A 12,542-nucleotide genomic window follows, 5' to 3' on the forward strand; every position below is an offset into this window, starting at 1 on the left:
GGAGGGGGTTCGGCCCTGAAGAATGTTCCTGGGTCAAACAGACATTCATGCTCCTCTTCTAATTCGGAGATTTCATAGAAGATTTTCTTCGAAACCCAGCCTTGGTGGTCCGGAGGCCCCTCGTGGAGGAGGGGGTACTGTAAGGCGTCCTCGGTGCGTCCAAGATGGCGGCGCCCAGAAGAGGCCATGCGGCCGTCAGACGCCAGCGTGATGCTGGCGTTTTCGAGCAGCGTATTTACGCTGGCGTTTTTGCGCAGCGTATTAACTGCTGGCGCATCCTTTAGACACTGGCATCCAAAACGTGCAGACGCTGGCGCATATTCTGGCGCACGTTCTGTGACGTCATCTAGCGTGTTTTGGCGCGAAAATCCACTCTCTATTTAAGGTCACCAGAAGGTTCTCCCAGTGCCCGAGTATAGGTTCTTCTATCCTGAGTTCCTGGGTGCTTATTATTATTATTATTGATTCCTTGATCTTCGACCTTTGCCTGAAACCTCGACTTTGATATCTTGCTGCCTGGACCGACCTCTGCCTGTAATCACGACCACGTTATCTTGCTGCCTGGACCGACCCTTGCCTGAACTGACGATTCTTCTGCCTAAACCCTATGTACCACTAACTGTGTTTGCCTAGTTGCTTCCTCCTTGGTCCGCACTCCAAACTGCGCCTTCGGGCCCTGACACTCAGGCTTGGCATTTAATGTTCTACAGTAAAAGCCCCATTTTATATTTCATGAGACCAGGAAAATTTTTTTAAAATCAGGAAAAAATTAAAGAGTTGAAAAAGAACCCAAGACAAATTCACTGAGTACAGTATGAGGTCCAGGTGTACGTCCCTAAGCCTTCAGCTAGGGGTGCGGATCAAACTGTGTTGGTATAGAGCAGACACTCAAAGAACAGTCTTCCAAACAAACGTGTAAAATCCAAAAATAGTTTTAAGTACACATAAAGGTTCAACAAACACTTAATGATAGAACTAACCCTTACCTCTCTCCACTGCACCTCCCCTCCAAGATCCCTCCCCGCATAATCTATTATTTTCAGAAGTCTCCTAGTTTCCTGACCTATAAATCTATTGATGAGCTTTTTCTTAGAGTTGGGGGTTCTGTTGCCTTCCAGGTCATCAGGATGGCTTTTTTGGCAAAGTGTAGGAGTTGCAGAAGGCATGACCATTTATAGGAGTTCAGAGATAGTCCTTCAGTGATTCCTAGTAGACATAGCTCCCGAGAGCTATGGTCACTATTACCCAGGGGTTTAATTGCTTGCACATTTTCTATAGGTTCTGGATCATTAGAGAGCACTAGATCCAGTATAGCATGTTGTCTGGTTGGCTTCTCAACAACTACAACAACATAAAATTGTCATGCAACAAGTTTATCCCATTAACTGTCCTGGTAGTACTGTTGCTCCAGTCAATGTCTGGGTAATTAAAATCCCCCATTATCATTACTTTCCCCAAACTAGCAGCCCTTTCTATTTGCATCATGAGTTTAGCCTCCTCCTCCTCACTTAGATTAGGGGGTCTGTAGCATACTCCTACAATTAATTTGCTGGATCCTTTACAATCGGTTAAGAGCTCCACCCATAAGACTTCCACCCCATCATTTTCTAACATCAGCTCCTCCTTTATATAAGCTTTAAATTCCTACGAAACAAACAGACATGCCCCTCCTCCTTTTCTATTGCCTCTGTCCCTCCGAAACAAAGTATAGCCACTGATATTAACTGACTAGTCATGCAACTCATTCAGCCATGTTTCAGCCACACCAATCACATCATATTATGCTTTTAGCGCAAGCACCTCCAGCTCTCCCATTTTATCAGTCCGGTAAACATACATTTAATTCTGAACATATGAGTTCCTCCCTATCCTTAACAGTACCCCCAACAAAATATCCTCCCACATTTCCCTTCCTTTGCCCACTATCCTTTGCCCTCATCGAACCTGCCTTCTTAAGTTGCTTGTGGCACAGGTGATATCTCAGAGCAAATTACCTTCGATGTCCTCGACACTGGCCCTTCAGTGGTTGATCTGCGAGCCTCCTTTTCCTCCCCCACATTTGCTGCCTCCGTCAGTGATGCAAGTTCCCCCCTTAGAGTCTGCAGTACAGATTCTAAGATGAACACCCACTGGCATCTCTCACATGTAAATACTGCATGGAACTGCTGCACCAACACCACATACATGTGACAAGACATGTCCCTCTGGGCTATGGAGCCAATGGGGAAAACAAAGAACTTTTCCCAGTTCAGATAAGAGCTTGGGTCTGCCAGGTAGGCTAGCATGTCCGTGTAGAGCGAGATTTTTCTTCCATCTCTGCATTTGCAGTACTTTCATTTGGGGGTTTGCTCCAATTTTGATAGCAAGGGGCACTAACCTCTTCGATGTGAGAGTGGAGGTGATCAAGGACTGACAGGCAGCGATTGCAGCCAGTATGTCCTGTGTGGATGGAGGGGATTCATCCTGGCTATACACTGAAGTGCTGGGGCATGGAACAAAGTAAAATACAACAATATAACCAAGCACTTCTCCTTTATAAAAAGCAAGCCTACTTAATAAATTAAACCAAAATAGAAAAAAGCAAAAACGCCACTTTTTTGTGAACGTGCAACTACATGTCTCAGATGTATAGAAGGGTGGTAAAACAAGTGAGTACACAGTCGGGTAGTAACTCCCCCAAGTGTCTCTGTAACAATGATGTAGAAAAGGTCCACATAAGGATGTAGTTCAGAGTTCATACTAGGGATGCACCGAATCCACTATTTTTGATTTGGCCGAACCCCTGAATCCATCTTGAAATATTCATAGTTACATAGTTAAATTGGGTTGAAAAAAGACAAAGTCCATCAAGTTCAACCCCTCCAAATGAGAACCCAGCATCCATACACACACCCCTCCCTACTTTTAATTAAAATCTATATACCCATACCTATACTAACTATAGAGCTTAGTATCACAATAGCCTTTGATATTATGTGTCCAAAAAATCATCCAAGCCATTCTTAAAGGCATTAACTGAATCAGCCATCACAACATCACCCAGCAGTGCATTCCACAACCTCACTGTCCTGACTGTGAAGAACCCCCTACGTTGCTTCAAATGAAAGTTCTTTTCTTCTAGTCTAAAGGGGTGGCCTCTGGTACGGTGATCCACTTCATGGGTAAAAAGGTCCCCTGCTATTTGTCTATAATGTCCTCTAATGTACTTGTAAAGTGTAATCATGTCCCCTCGCAAGTGCCTTTTTTCCAGAGAAAACAACCCCAAACTTGACAGTCTACCCTCATAATTTAAGTCTTCCGTCCCTCTAACCAATTTAGTTGCACGTCTCTGCACTCTCTCCAGCTCATTTATATCCCTCTTAAGGACTGGAGTCCAAAACTGCACTGCACACTCCAGATGAGGCCTTACCAGGGACCTATAAAGAGGCATAATTCGGCCGCATACCGATCCGAATCCTAATTTGCATATGCAAATTAGGGATGGGAAGGGGAAAATATTTTTTTACTTCCTTGTTTTGTGACAAAAAGTCACGCGATTTCCTTTCCCGCTCCTAATTTGCATATGCAAATTCAGATTCGGTTCAGCCTGGCAGAAGGATTCGGCTCATTTTCTCTGCGATCTTCTACACAGCCAGCTCCTTAATTATTTTCGTGGTGTACAAGACTTTGCTTACCATTTACAGGTAGGATCAATGTGGGCAAGTGGCACAGTGTCTGTTAATAAGATACATAAAGCTGCTCTTGTGTTGTTTCCCTGTATTCAGTCGCCAAATCGCCTCTTCTTCAGGCGACTAATCTCCCTGAACAGCCTTCCCGCCAGCTAGAATCTAAATCGCTGGCGGGATGGCACTCAGATCCGCATGCAGGGCCCCTGAACCACCAATGCAGGGCCCCTGAACCACCAATGCAGGGCCCCTGAACCACCAATGCAGGGCCCCTGAACCACCAATGCAGGCCCCTGAACCACCAATGCGGGCCCCTGATCCCCATGCAGGGCCCCTGAACCACCAATGCGGGCCCCTGATCCCCATGCAGGGCCCCTGAACCACCAATGCGGGCCCCTTGGTGTCCATGTAACCTTTGCACTGGTGGGTGGGGGCATGGCGAGGGGGGCAAGAAAATGTTGTTGTGTGGGGCCCCATGATTTCTGATGGAGGCCCTGACGTCTGGAATGCTGCCAGTACGGTAAGGGATGGCTAATGGGCCACGCAGTATAGTTGTTAACGAAACTAACGTTTCTCGTATTGTGCTGCCTATCGGCTCGGCATTCGGCTCAGACCCCAATAGGAGTCCCTTTTATTGTGAACTACAGTATTTACTATGTTAGTGACAAGGATTATAGGGAAAAAGTAAATTAGGTTATGCAAAATTGAGATTTCATTGTAAGTATGCTTATATGGGGGTATGACCTTTGATGTAGTGGGACAATTGGGGAATTAAGTTGTGCATTATCTGCAGGGCTGGCTCCATCTTGATAATAACACTTCAGAATTTTATATAATGCAATTAGTAAGTACATTTTTAATGATCTCACTCTTCCTTTGAAGACCTGTCCTTAAATTAACAAATAAAACAACTAAAACCTAATTGTTTACTTAATTGCCTTTAGAAGAAACATAATGGGTTTAACTACCCATAACTGCTGCCTTAAAACAACCAAAGATGCCACAACCTTTAATATAGTACTTGCTAATTAAAGGAACAGTAACATCAAAAAAAATGAAAGTAATACGTTTTACCAGGGCAGGGCAATGGTACATGATATTTTCATTACTTTAAAACACTTTAATTTTTTGGTGTTACTGTTCCTTTAAATGCAAGGTGCCTGTTTTATTATAATGCAACTCAACACTCCAAGCTTCTAGGCTCCATCCTACAGTGTAATATTCAGAGCAAGGTGTTAGGCTTCATCATTCACATCAATACTCAAGGGAGGTGCTCCGCTACATTTTGCTGTTGAGTTGTATTAGATATTGGTACTAGAAACTGCAGTTCACAACTCAATACTCAATGTCCACTCTGGATATAGATTGTAGGTTGGGACTAGCTGGTAAAACACCAGTCAAAACCGGGCCAGTATTACAAATTTGCTGGCAATATACTAACACAATGACTTCAGATGTGCTTTGTTCTTCCAAAGCAGAGTGCTGTGAATGGACAGCTTTGGGACAGAGGGTGTGATTGGAGAGAATTAAACCCTGAATGGCCCTTCTTGCAGTGATTTTTTACTTCTGCGGGAAGAGATAATGGGGAAGCCGCTTTAAAAGGGTGTTTAATGGGGATATTATGAGGTAATTTGCATCTTAATCTTTATTTTTGTATTTCTCTGGAAATATTCTTGCAATTTCAACTCTTCCAGCAGGTTTAACAAGTTGATCCAAAGGAAGGCAAACACCAAACAGAACCAGATGGCAATAGGCTTATGTCACAAGTTGCATATCTCTGACGTGTTCAGCAACGGGGTGGGGGGGTGAGTGGTACCTAGGACTTTGGTGCACGCTGTGTTCACAAGTGACGTCATATGCAACTTTATGCATGTGCAGCTCGCTAGCTTAGGGGGTAGCCTTCAGGCTGGTGCCTAGGGTGGAACCAGACCTAAATACAACGCTGTGTGCAGTGACAGGGAGGCAATATAGACTCTTATCACTTTGCATTCAGTAAAGGTGCAGGTTAGATTAGGGTTGCCACTTTTCTGTGGCTCACGATTCTGGGAAGAGGCAGGGCAGTTCAATCACAGGGGCGGGTAAATGATGCAACGGGGCAGGTTGGTGACTGGGCGGGGTGATGCTATGATGTGGCCTTCATTGATTGGCTATGCCATGTCAATCAAGGGGGATCCTGCCAAGTTTTCCTTATTTGGAAAACCAGGCAGACTGTCTTGGCCCGGGCAGCCCTTCTGAAAACCGGGCTGCGCTGTTCAAAATGGGACGGGTGGCAACCCTAGGTCAGATTGGTGCATAAGGCCAAGCAGTTGCCGCTAAATTATTGGAACAAAAATACTAATATGTAATAAGGATACACCAAATTCATTGTTCATGGAGTCAGCCAAACCTCCTTCACAAAAGATTTGGCAGAGTTTTGGGATTTGGCGTAAACCCACACTAAACCCTGGATTCAGTGCATCTCTACTATTTTGTGTAATGTTTTTCATCAAGTAGGCCATTTCTTTCATAACATTTTAAAAAGCTTATCGGTTTTCTTCTTTTGTGATTGAATTTTAAAGCGGTGGTGGTACTGAGGTTTTAGAAGCTTCAGTGCTACATAGAAGATATACAGAAACAATCTTTATAGGCATTGCTCTATTAAATGTAAATTCAAAGTTATTTTAGCGTGCATGTCTCATTCTAGGAAACTTCTGCTGGAAAAAAACGCTGGGTTTCACAGTGGGCAAGTCTTGCTTCAAATCACATAGGACATGACCAGGAAAATGGAAGATTTGATGTACCTGCTGCTATTGAAAATGGTAATTTCTGTTGTGTAGCATTTATTAATAGCACTTGATGTAATCTGCAAATTGCATGTTAAAAAAATCGAATGGGATACATAGTCCCGAGTGCCTGAATAGAAAGATGAGTAATAAAAAGTAGCAATAAATGTGTAGTTTACAGATCATTTGTTTTTAGATGGGGTCACGACCCCATTTAAAAGCTGAAAAGAGTCAGTAAAAGAAGGCAAATAATTCAAAAAAAAGAAAAAAGGAAGACCAAATGAAAAGTTGCTTAAATTTAACCATTTTATTTCATACTAAAAGTTAACTTAAAGGGGACCTGTCATCCAAAAAAAAAATATTTCAAATCCTATTTTATCACATTAGTCAAGCAAAATGAACTTTAAGTACATTACACTGTATAAATTATTTGAATTTTGTTTCCTTCAGTCTGGGATGTCCTAATTATAGCAAGTAGGTAGGACACTTATTAAGGCAAGCCTTGAATCATCTCAGAATCTTGTTTGTGCACCAGAATGGGGGGGGGGCGCTGGTGTTCATCCCCATGCCCTGGCTACACAATTGAATGGTTAAGAGATTGTGGGGAGAGCAGTGACATCTAGTAAGTGCAAAATGGAAAGTGAAAGTAATTGCCTGCCCCGTCTCTATGCCTAAGGCATAGAGGAGGGGCAGGCAATATTTGATTGACAGATGAGATTTTTAAATGTGTTTACAACAGCCATGAATGCTTTAATAAAAAACAGAATTTGGATTTCATGTTTAATTTGAAAAGTACTTTTATTATACAGTTTTTTATGTCTAGGTGGCAGATCCACTTTAAGGGTGAACCATCCCTTTGATAGCCATGAAGTGGCATTTGCAAATGTAAAGTGTTAGTGGTAATTTCAATATGACTATGAAGATTTTCATTCATCCAGGTCATAGTATATCTAGTATAGGTCAATGTAAAAACAACTGGACTTGCTGAGTAATCAATGATTACTCAGCAAGTCCAGTTGTTTTTACATTGACCTATACTAGTGGTAATTTCACTTTTTTTCTAAATTTGTGAGGCTATCTGTAGTAGACAAATGTTAAACTAAAAAAAATTGTAGTGGATATGGTCGCGTTTGTTTTTGGAATTGAGAGTTTGTTTTGTGTATTAGTCATTATAGATAGTGGGGGTCATTTATAAAGTTTGCGCAGCACATATTTATTCGCAAATGGTTGTATTGCCCATGCTATTTCTGGAAAGCTAAAATATTGCACTGCTGTGCCAGTCTTTCCTGTTTTTGCGAATTCGCATTGTGAATACATCTTCGCAAATGAGACAGAAGTTTGCATGAGCGCACCCAATTTGCGAAGTTGTTGTGCTAGAAAATATCGTTGGCAGTAACTTAAATTCGCACTTTGCGAAACTGTTTTGCAAATATTTTCTCGGCCACCAAAGTTGTGACGTAATTCAGTCGCAGAGTGTGCACATAAATATTCACAATTTTGCGATTTTTTACATATTTAAAAAGCTCTTATAGACATTCGCATTGTGAAAAAAAAATTGCAATTCTGTTTGCACCACACATATTAAGCTTTATAAATATAACCATGTGCAGGGAAAATATATTCACGCAAGGCAAACCAATCTGCCTTGCATGAAGTTTATAAATAAGCCCCACTATTTCTGTATTATATATCACAATGTCAGTTAAATTTGTTGATTCCTTTTGCTTTCCAAATGGATTAGATAGCAGACGAAGAACTGACACTCTTATCTGAGACAATTGTGTGCCTATTCACAGAGTAGGAAAACACTCTGTGACAAAATGCTAGAAATTACCCATTGTAACATTGCTCTAACTTTTGTTCCTCTATCTAAACGACATTAAGAGGATCTGTCATCATATCGCAATGCAAAAATTAAGTTACTCACATGTACTTTACATGAAATATCATGTGAAAATCACAATGTTCTTTTATAGATGCCATTATTTAGGCCTTTCTTCTTGAACTTGGGATCCTGTAACCCTGACATTGTAATTGGTATACTTTGCTTTTTCAGTTTGTGGTTTCTCTTTTTATCTCCGTTTTAGATGCAGACATTAGTGAATCAGGAATGTCAGTTAAAAGCAACAGTTCAGCAGCATCTTTAACTACTCAAAATGATCGTGTCAGGAGAACATTACCCCAGCTCCCTAAAGAAGAAATAATGGATAAGGTTTCTAAAAGTAAAGATGCCACACACAGATGGGAGATTGGAGAAAAACAAGATACAGAATTACAGGAAAAAGAGACACCAACTCATGTACCAAAGAAAGATAAGTTAAACTCATTAGAAACAAGATGTATTGTAAAAATGGACCACATGGGCAGTGGTAACACTCTGAAGTTAGAATCCAAACCTAAACATGACCAGGCTGACCACAAGCAATGTACTTCCAGTAAATCTTCCTCAATGCAAATAACAGTCAAGCCCATCAAAGCAAAAGATGATTCAAAATCTCAAAAAAAAGATATGCAATCAAATCATACTGAAGATGGAAGGAAAATAGAGACTGCTGAATCTGATAGAAAAGATACTGCAAAGTCTTTAGTAAGACAAGGTAGCTTTACAATTGACAAGCCAAGTACAAATGTTCCTATTGAGTTAATCCCCCGTATTAATAAACCTACTGGATCATCTCCTACATTTGCCTCTGTAAATAATATAACAGGGAGAAGCGATTCTGTAGACACTGACTCTAGCATGGATACAACATTTCTTTTGAAAGACACAGAAGCTGTCATGGCTTTTCTTGAGGCAAAGTTGAAAGATGACAGCAAAACTGATGATGGCCCAGAAACACCAAGCTATAACCAAGATAATTCTATTTCTCCTGAATCAGATGTTGATACAGCTAGTACCATTAGTCTTGCTGCTGGCGATGCAGAAAAAAAATGCCCACAAAAACAAAAGACATTCAGCAGTCTTTACAAAGAGACATCCTCTTTTGCTTCCAAAGACTTTTCAAAATCTGCATCTTTAAACCGAGAAAAAATTGACAAAAAGAATAAAGGGCGAGGTCATGAAGTTTCATCTAGAACAGATATCCATAAAACACTGCAAACAAGTCAAACAAGAAATAGGCAGCCATCTGTAGGTGTAACTGATGAACAAACTTCTAGACTCTCATCAGTGTCAGATATTGTATCATCTGATCAAGAAACATACTCTGGAAAGTCAGTTCCAAAATGCAAGTTTAATGCAGCAGATGAACTTTTGCATTCCAAAATGACCAAAGATAAAGGTTCTTTAGCAAAATCTATTACTCCTAGTAAATCTGTTACACTCCCAAGACCACGTCCCACTAGGACTTCACTCTTGCGTAGATCACGCTTAGGCGAGGCTTCAGATTCAGAAATTGGTGATGCTGATAAAGCATCTGTTGCTTCTGAAGTATCAACTACGAGTTCAACATCAAAACCGCCTTCTGGTAAGAAAGCTCTCTCAAGGATTGATTTGCTTGCTCAGCCCCGTAGAACAAGATTGGGTTCTTTTTCAGCCCGCAGTGACTCTGAGGCAATAATTTCAAGAAATCCTGGTTCTTCTCGTACTCCAGATTTTGTATTTAGAAGTGGTTTAAAATCTCACCCTCCAACAGACCTTAAAGGATCTACTCGAGCCAGAGCCAACAGCATTTCTCGCTTATCAGATACAAAGACCAGATCGACTGCACCAACTCTTAGTTCTCCTCCTTGTAAGTATTTTAATAAATGTAATTTCTTATTTTTTTTTAAACTTATGACGTTAATATAATTGAATTAAAAATGATTCTACCATTTTAAAGTGGACCTGTCACCCAGACACAAAAAGCTGTATAATAAAAGTCCTTTTCAAATTAAACATGAAATCCAATTTCTATTTTTTATTAAAGCATTCATAGCTGTTTTAAGCTCATTTAAACATCTCAGCTGTCAATCAAATATTGTCTGCTCCTCCTCTATGCCCTGGGCATAGATGCAGGGCAGACAATTACTTTAACTTTCCATTCAGCACCTAGATGTCACTGCTCTCCCCACATTCCCCCCCCCCCCCGTTCTCTTCACCGTTTAATTATGTAGCCAGTGCATGGGGATGGACATCAGGTCCTCCATTCTGGTGCACAAACAAGATTCTGAGATGATGCAAGGCTTGTCTTAATAACAGTGTCCACAAAATGGCTCCTGCCTGCTTGCTATAATTGTGAATTCCCAGACTGGAGGAAATAAGATTCAAATAATTTATATAGTGTACCGTATATACTCGAGTATAAGCCGACCCGAGTATAAGCCGAGGTACCTAATTTTACCTACGAAACCTGGGAAACTTATTGACTCGAGTATAAGCCTAGGGTGAGAAATGCAGCAGCTACTGGTAAGTTTCAATAATCAAAAATGGAGGCATGAGTGGGTTAAATCACTTGATTAATAAATAATATTAAATTATAAAGTGCAGTACAAATGAATTACCGTAATTAATCCCCATTAATTGATTAGGAATTAATATGAAAATCCCAATTTAAAATTTAAAAACACCTAGATAAATAGTACTCATTGTTTAATAAATTGATTATTAATAATATTGACTGAGGACAATTTAAACAATTAATTAAAATTGAGTAATAATATACTGATGATATAAAGTGCAGTGCTAATAAATATAAGTTAATAATAGACTAAAGTAGATTCTAAAAATATTTAATAGTGACCATCAATTGAAAAGGATAAACACACCCAACTGCTTGATTAATGAGAATAGAAGGAATAAGAAAATTGTAGATGGTGGAGTCTGCAAAACCATGGCCTCTTGAGAAAGTAGTAAAAGTTAAATGAGGGAAATGTGTTAAGCACACACAAATGTGTAGGAGTAGTTTGCAATGGTATTGTTTCCCGGGCCCTTCAGGCTGCCTCTCCAGACTGCTTCTAACTCTTTCCCCCGCAACCCCCCTTCTCCTGAACAGTGGCGCTTCTATATTCTACTCACATTCTTGTGCCTCTTCTCCAACTTTAGCCAGCCTTTTTCCGAAACGGCTTCTTACAGACTTACTCTAGCCCCCACCTTCTTCAATTCAGCAGCCGCTTCCCTTTCCTCGTTGTGTTCTTTTGCCACAGTCCCTTCTGCTCCTGCAGTCCAGCACCTCCCTATCAGCGTGTCACGTTACACGCACGCTGCATCCATTTAGAGTTCTAACAAGTAAGTTTGTGCACGCCGCATAGAAAAGGTGTTTGCTAATAAAATCGATCGGTTCGCAAGGGACAGGGGACTTTCGGTAAATTGGGGGTTATACTGTAAAGATTTTGTTTGTGCTATGTGACGCGAGTATAAGCCGAGATAGAGTTTTTCAGCACATTTTGGGTGCTGAAAAACTCGGCTTATACACGAGTATATACGGTAATTAAAGTTCATTTTGCTTGACTGATGTGATAAAATAGGATTATGAATATTTTTTTTGGGTGACGGGTCCCCTTAAATATTTTGTAGACTGGTCTCAAAAATAGTGATCGCATCTAAAAAATTATAGTGGATATTCCTTCCCTATGGGAAAAAAGGAAATATTTTCTTAGTAATATTTCCTTAAATAGATATTGATCTATCTAGGGACTTTATTCATTCATATAAACCTAAACTTTTAAAAATATAGACATAATTCAGCCCTAGATGTCTCTTGAATACCATACATTTTGCAAAATTAGAGGTCATATGGAAATAATGATGATCTACATAGGATATAAGGAATGAAAGGTTTTGAACCAGAACAAAGATGTTTGAAAACAAGATTGATACCATCGCAATATTTATGTGGCAGCTAGTAGGACTTGTGCTGAACATAATCATTGTCTTTTGATTTCATTTACAAGAATAATGTTTGTGATTTCTGGAAACAGGATAAACTAAGAAAGTAAAATTACATTCAATTTCCAACTTCCTGTGATTCATGTGAAGGAGAATAAATATAATGAATTAAAATGCCAGTGCACAGAGCCCATTCTCTTTATTTAAAGTAAATCCTGATTAGAGGAAGAGGGCACAAGAAGTATCAAATGATAAAACAATGCTCAATTGCTTTATAATTAAAGTGGTTGTTCACCTTTCAACATTTTT

The 12,542-nt window shown here is 40.2% G+C and overlaps 1 protein-coding gene across 10 annotated transcripts in view; it reads left to right on the forward strand.

Moving 5' to 3' along the window:
- The window catches only part of cep170.L (centrosomal protein 170kDa L homeolog), a 157,299-nt gene that overhangs the window by 86,517 nt on the left and 58,240 nt on the right, over positions 1–12,542 (forward strand). For all 10 annotated transcript variants that reach the window (XM_041562819.1, XM_018263138.2, XM_041562816.1 and 7 more), the window contains 2 exons: positions 6,349–6,463; positions 8,515–10,158. In XM_041562819.1, the coding sequence (XP_041418753.1) occupies positions 6,349–6,463; positions 8,515–10,158 (1,759 nt within the window). The remainder of the gene's footprint in view (positions 1–6,348; positions 6,464–8,514; positions 10,159–12,542) is intronic.

This window comes from Xenopus laevis, chromosome 5L, assembly GCF_017654675.1.
Source record: "Xenopus laevis strain J_2021 chromosome 5L, Xenopus_laevis_v10.1, whole genome shotgun sequence".
Lineage (NCBI taxonomy): Eukaryota > Metazoa > Chordata > Amphibia > Anura > Pipidae > Xenopus > Xenopus laevis.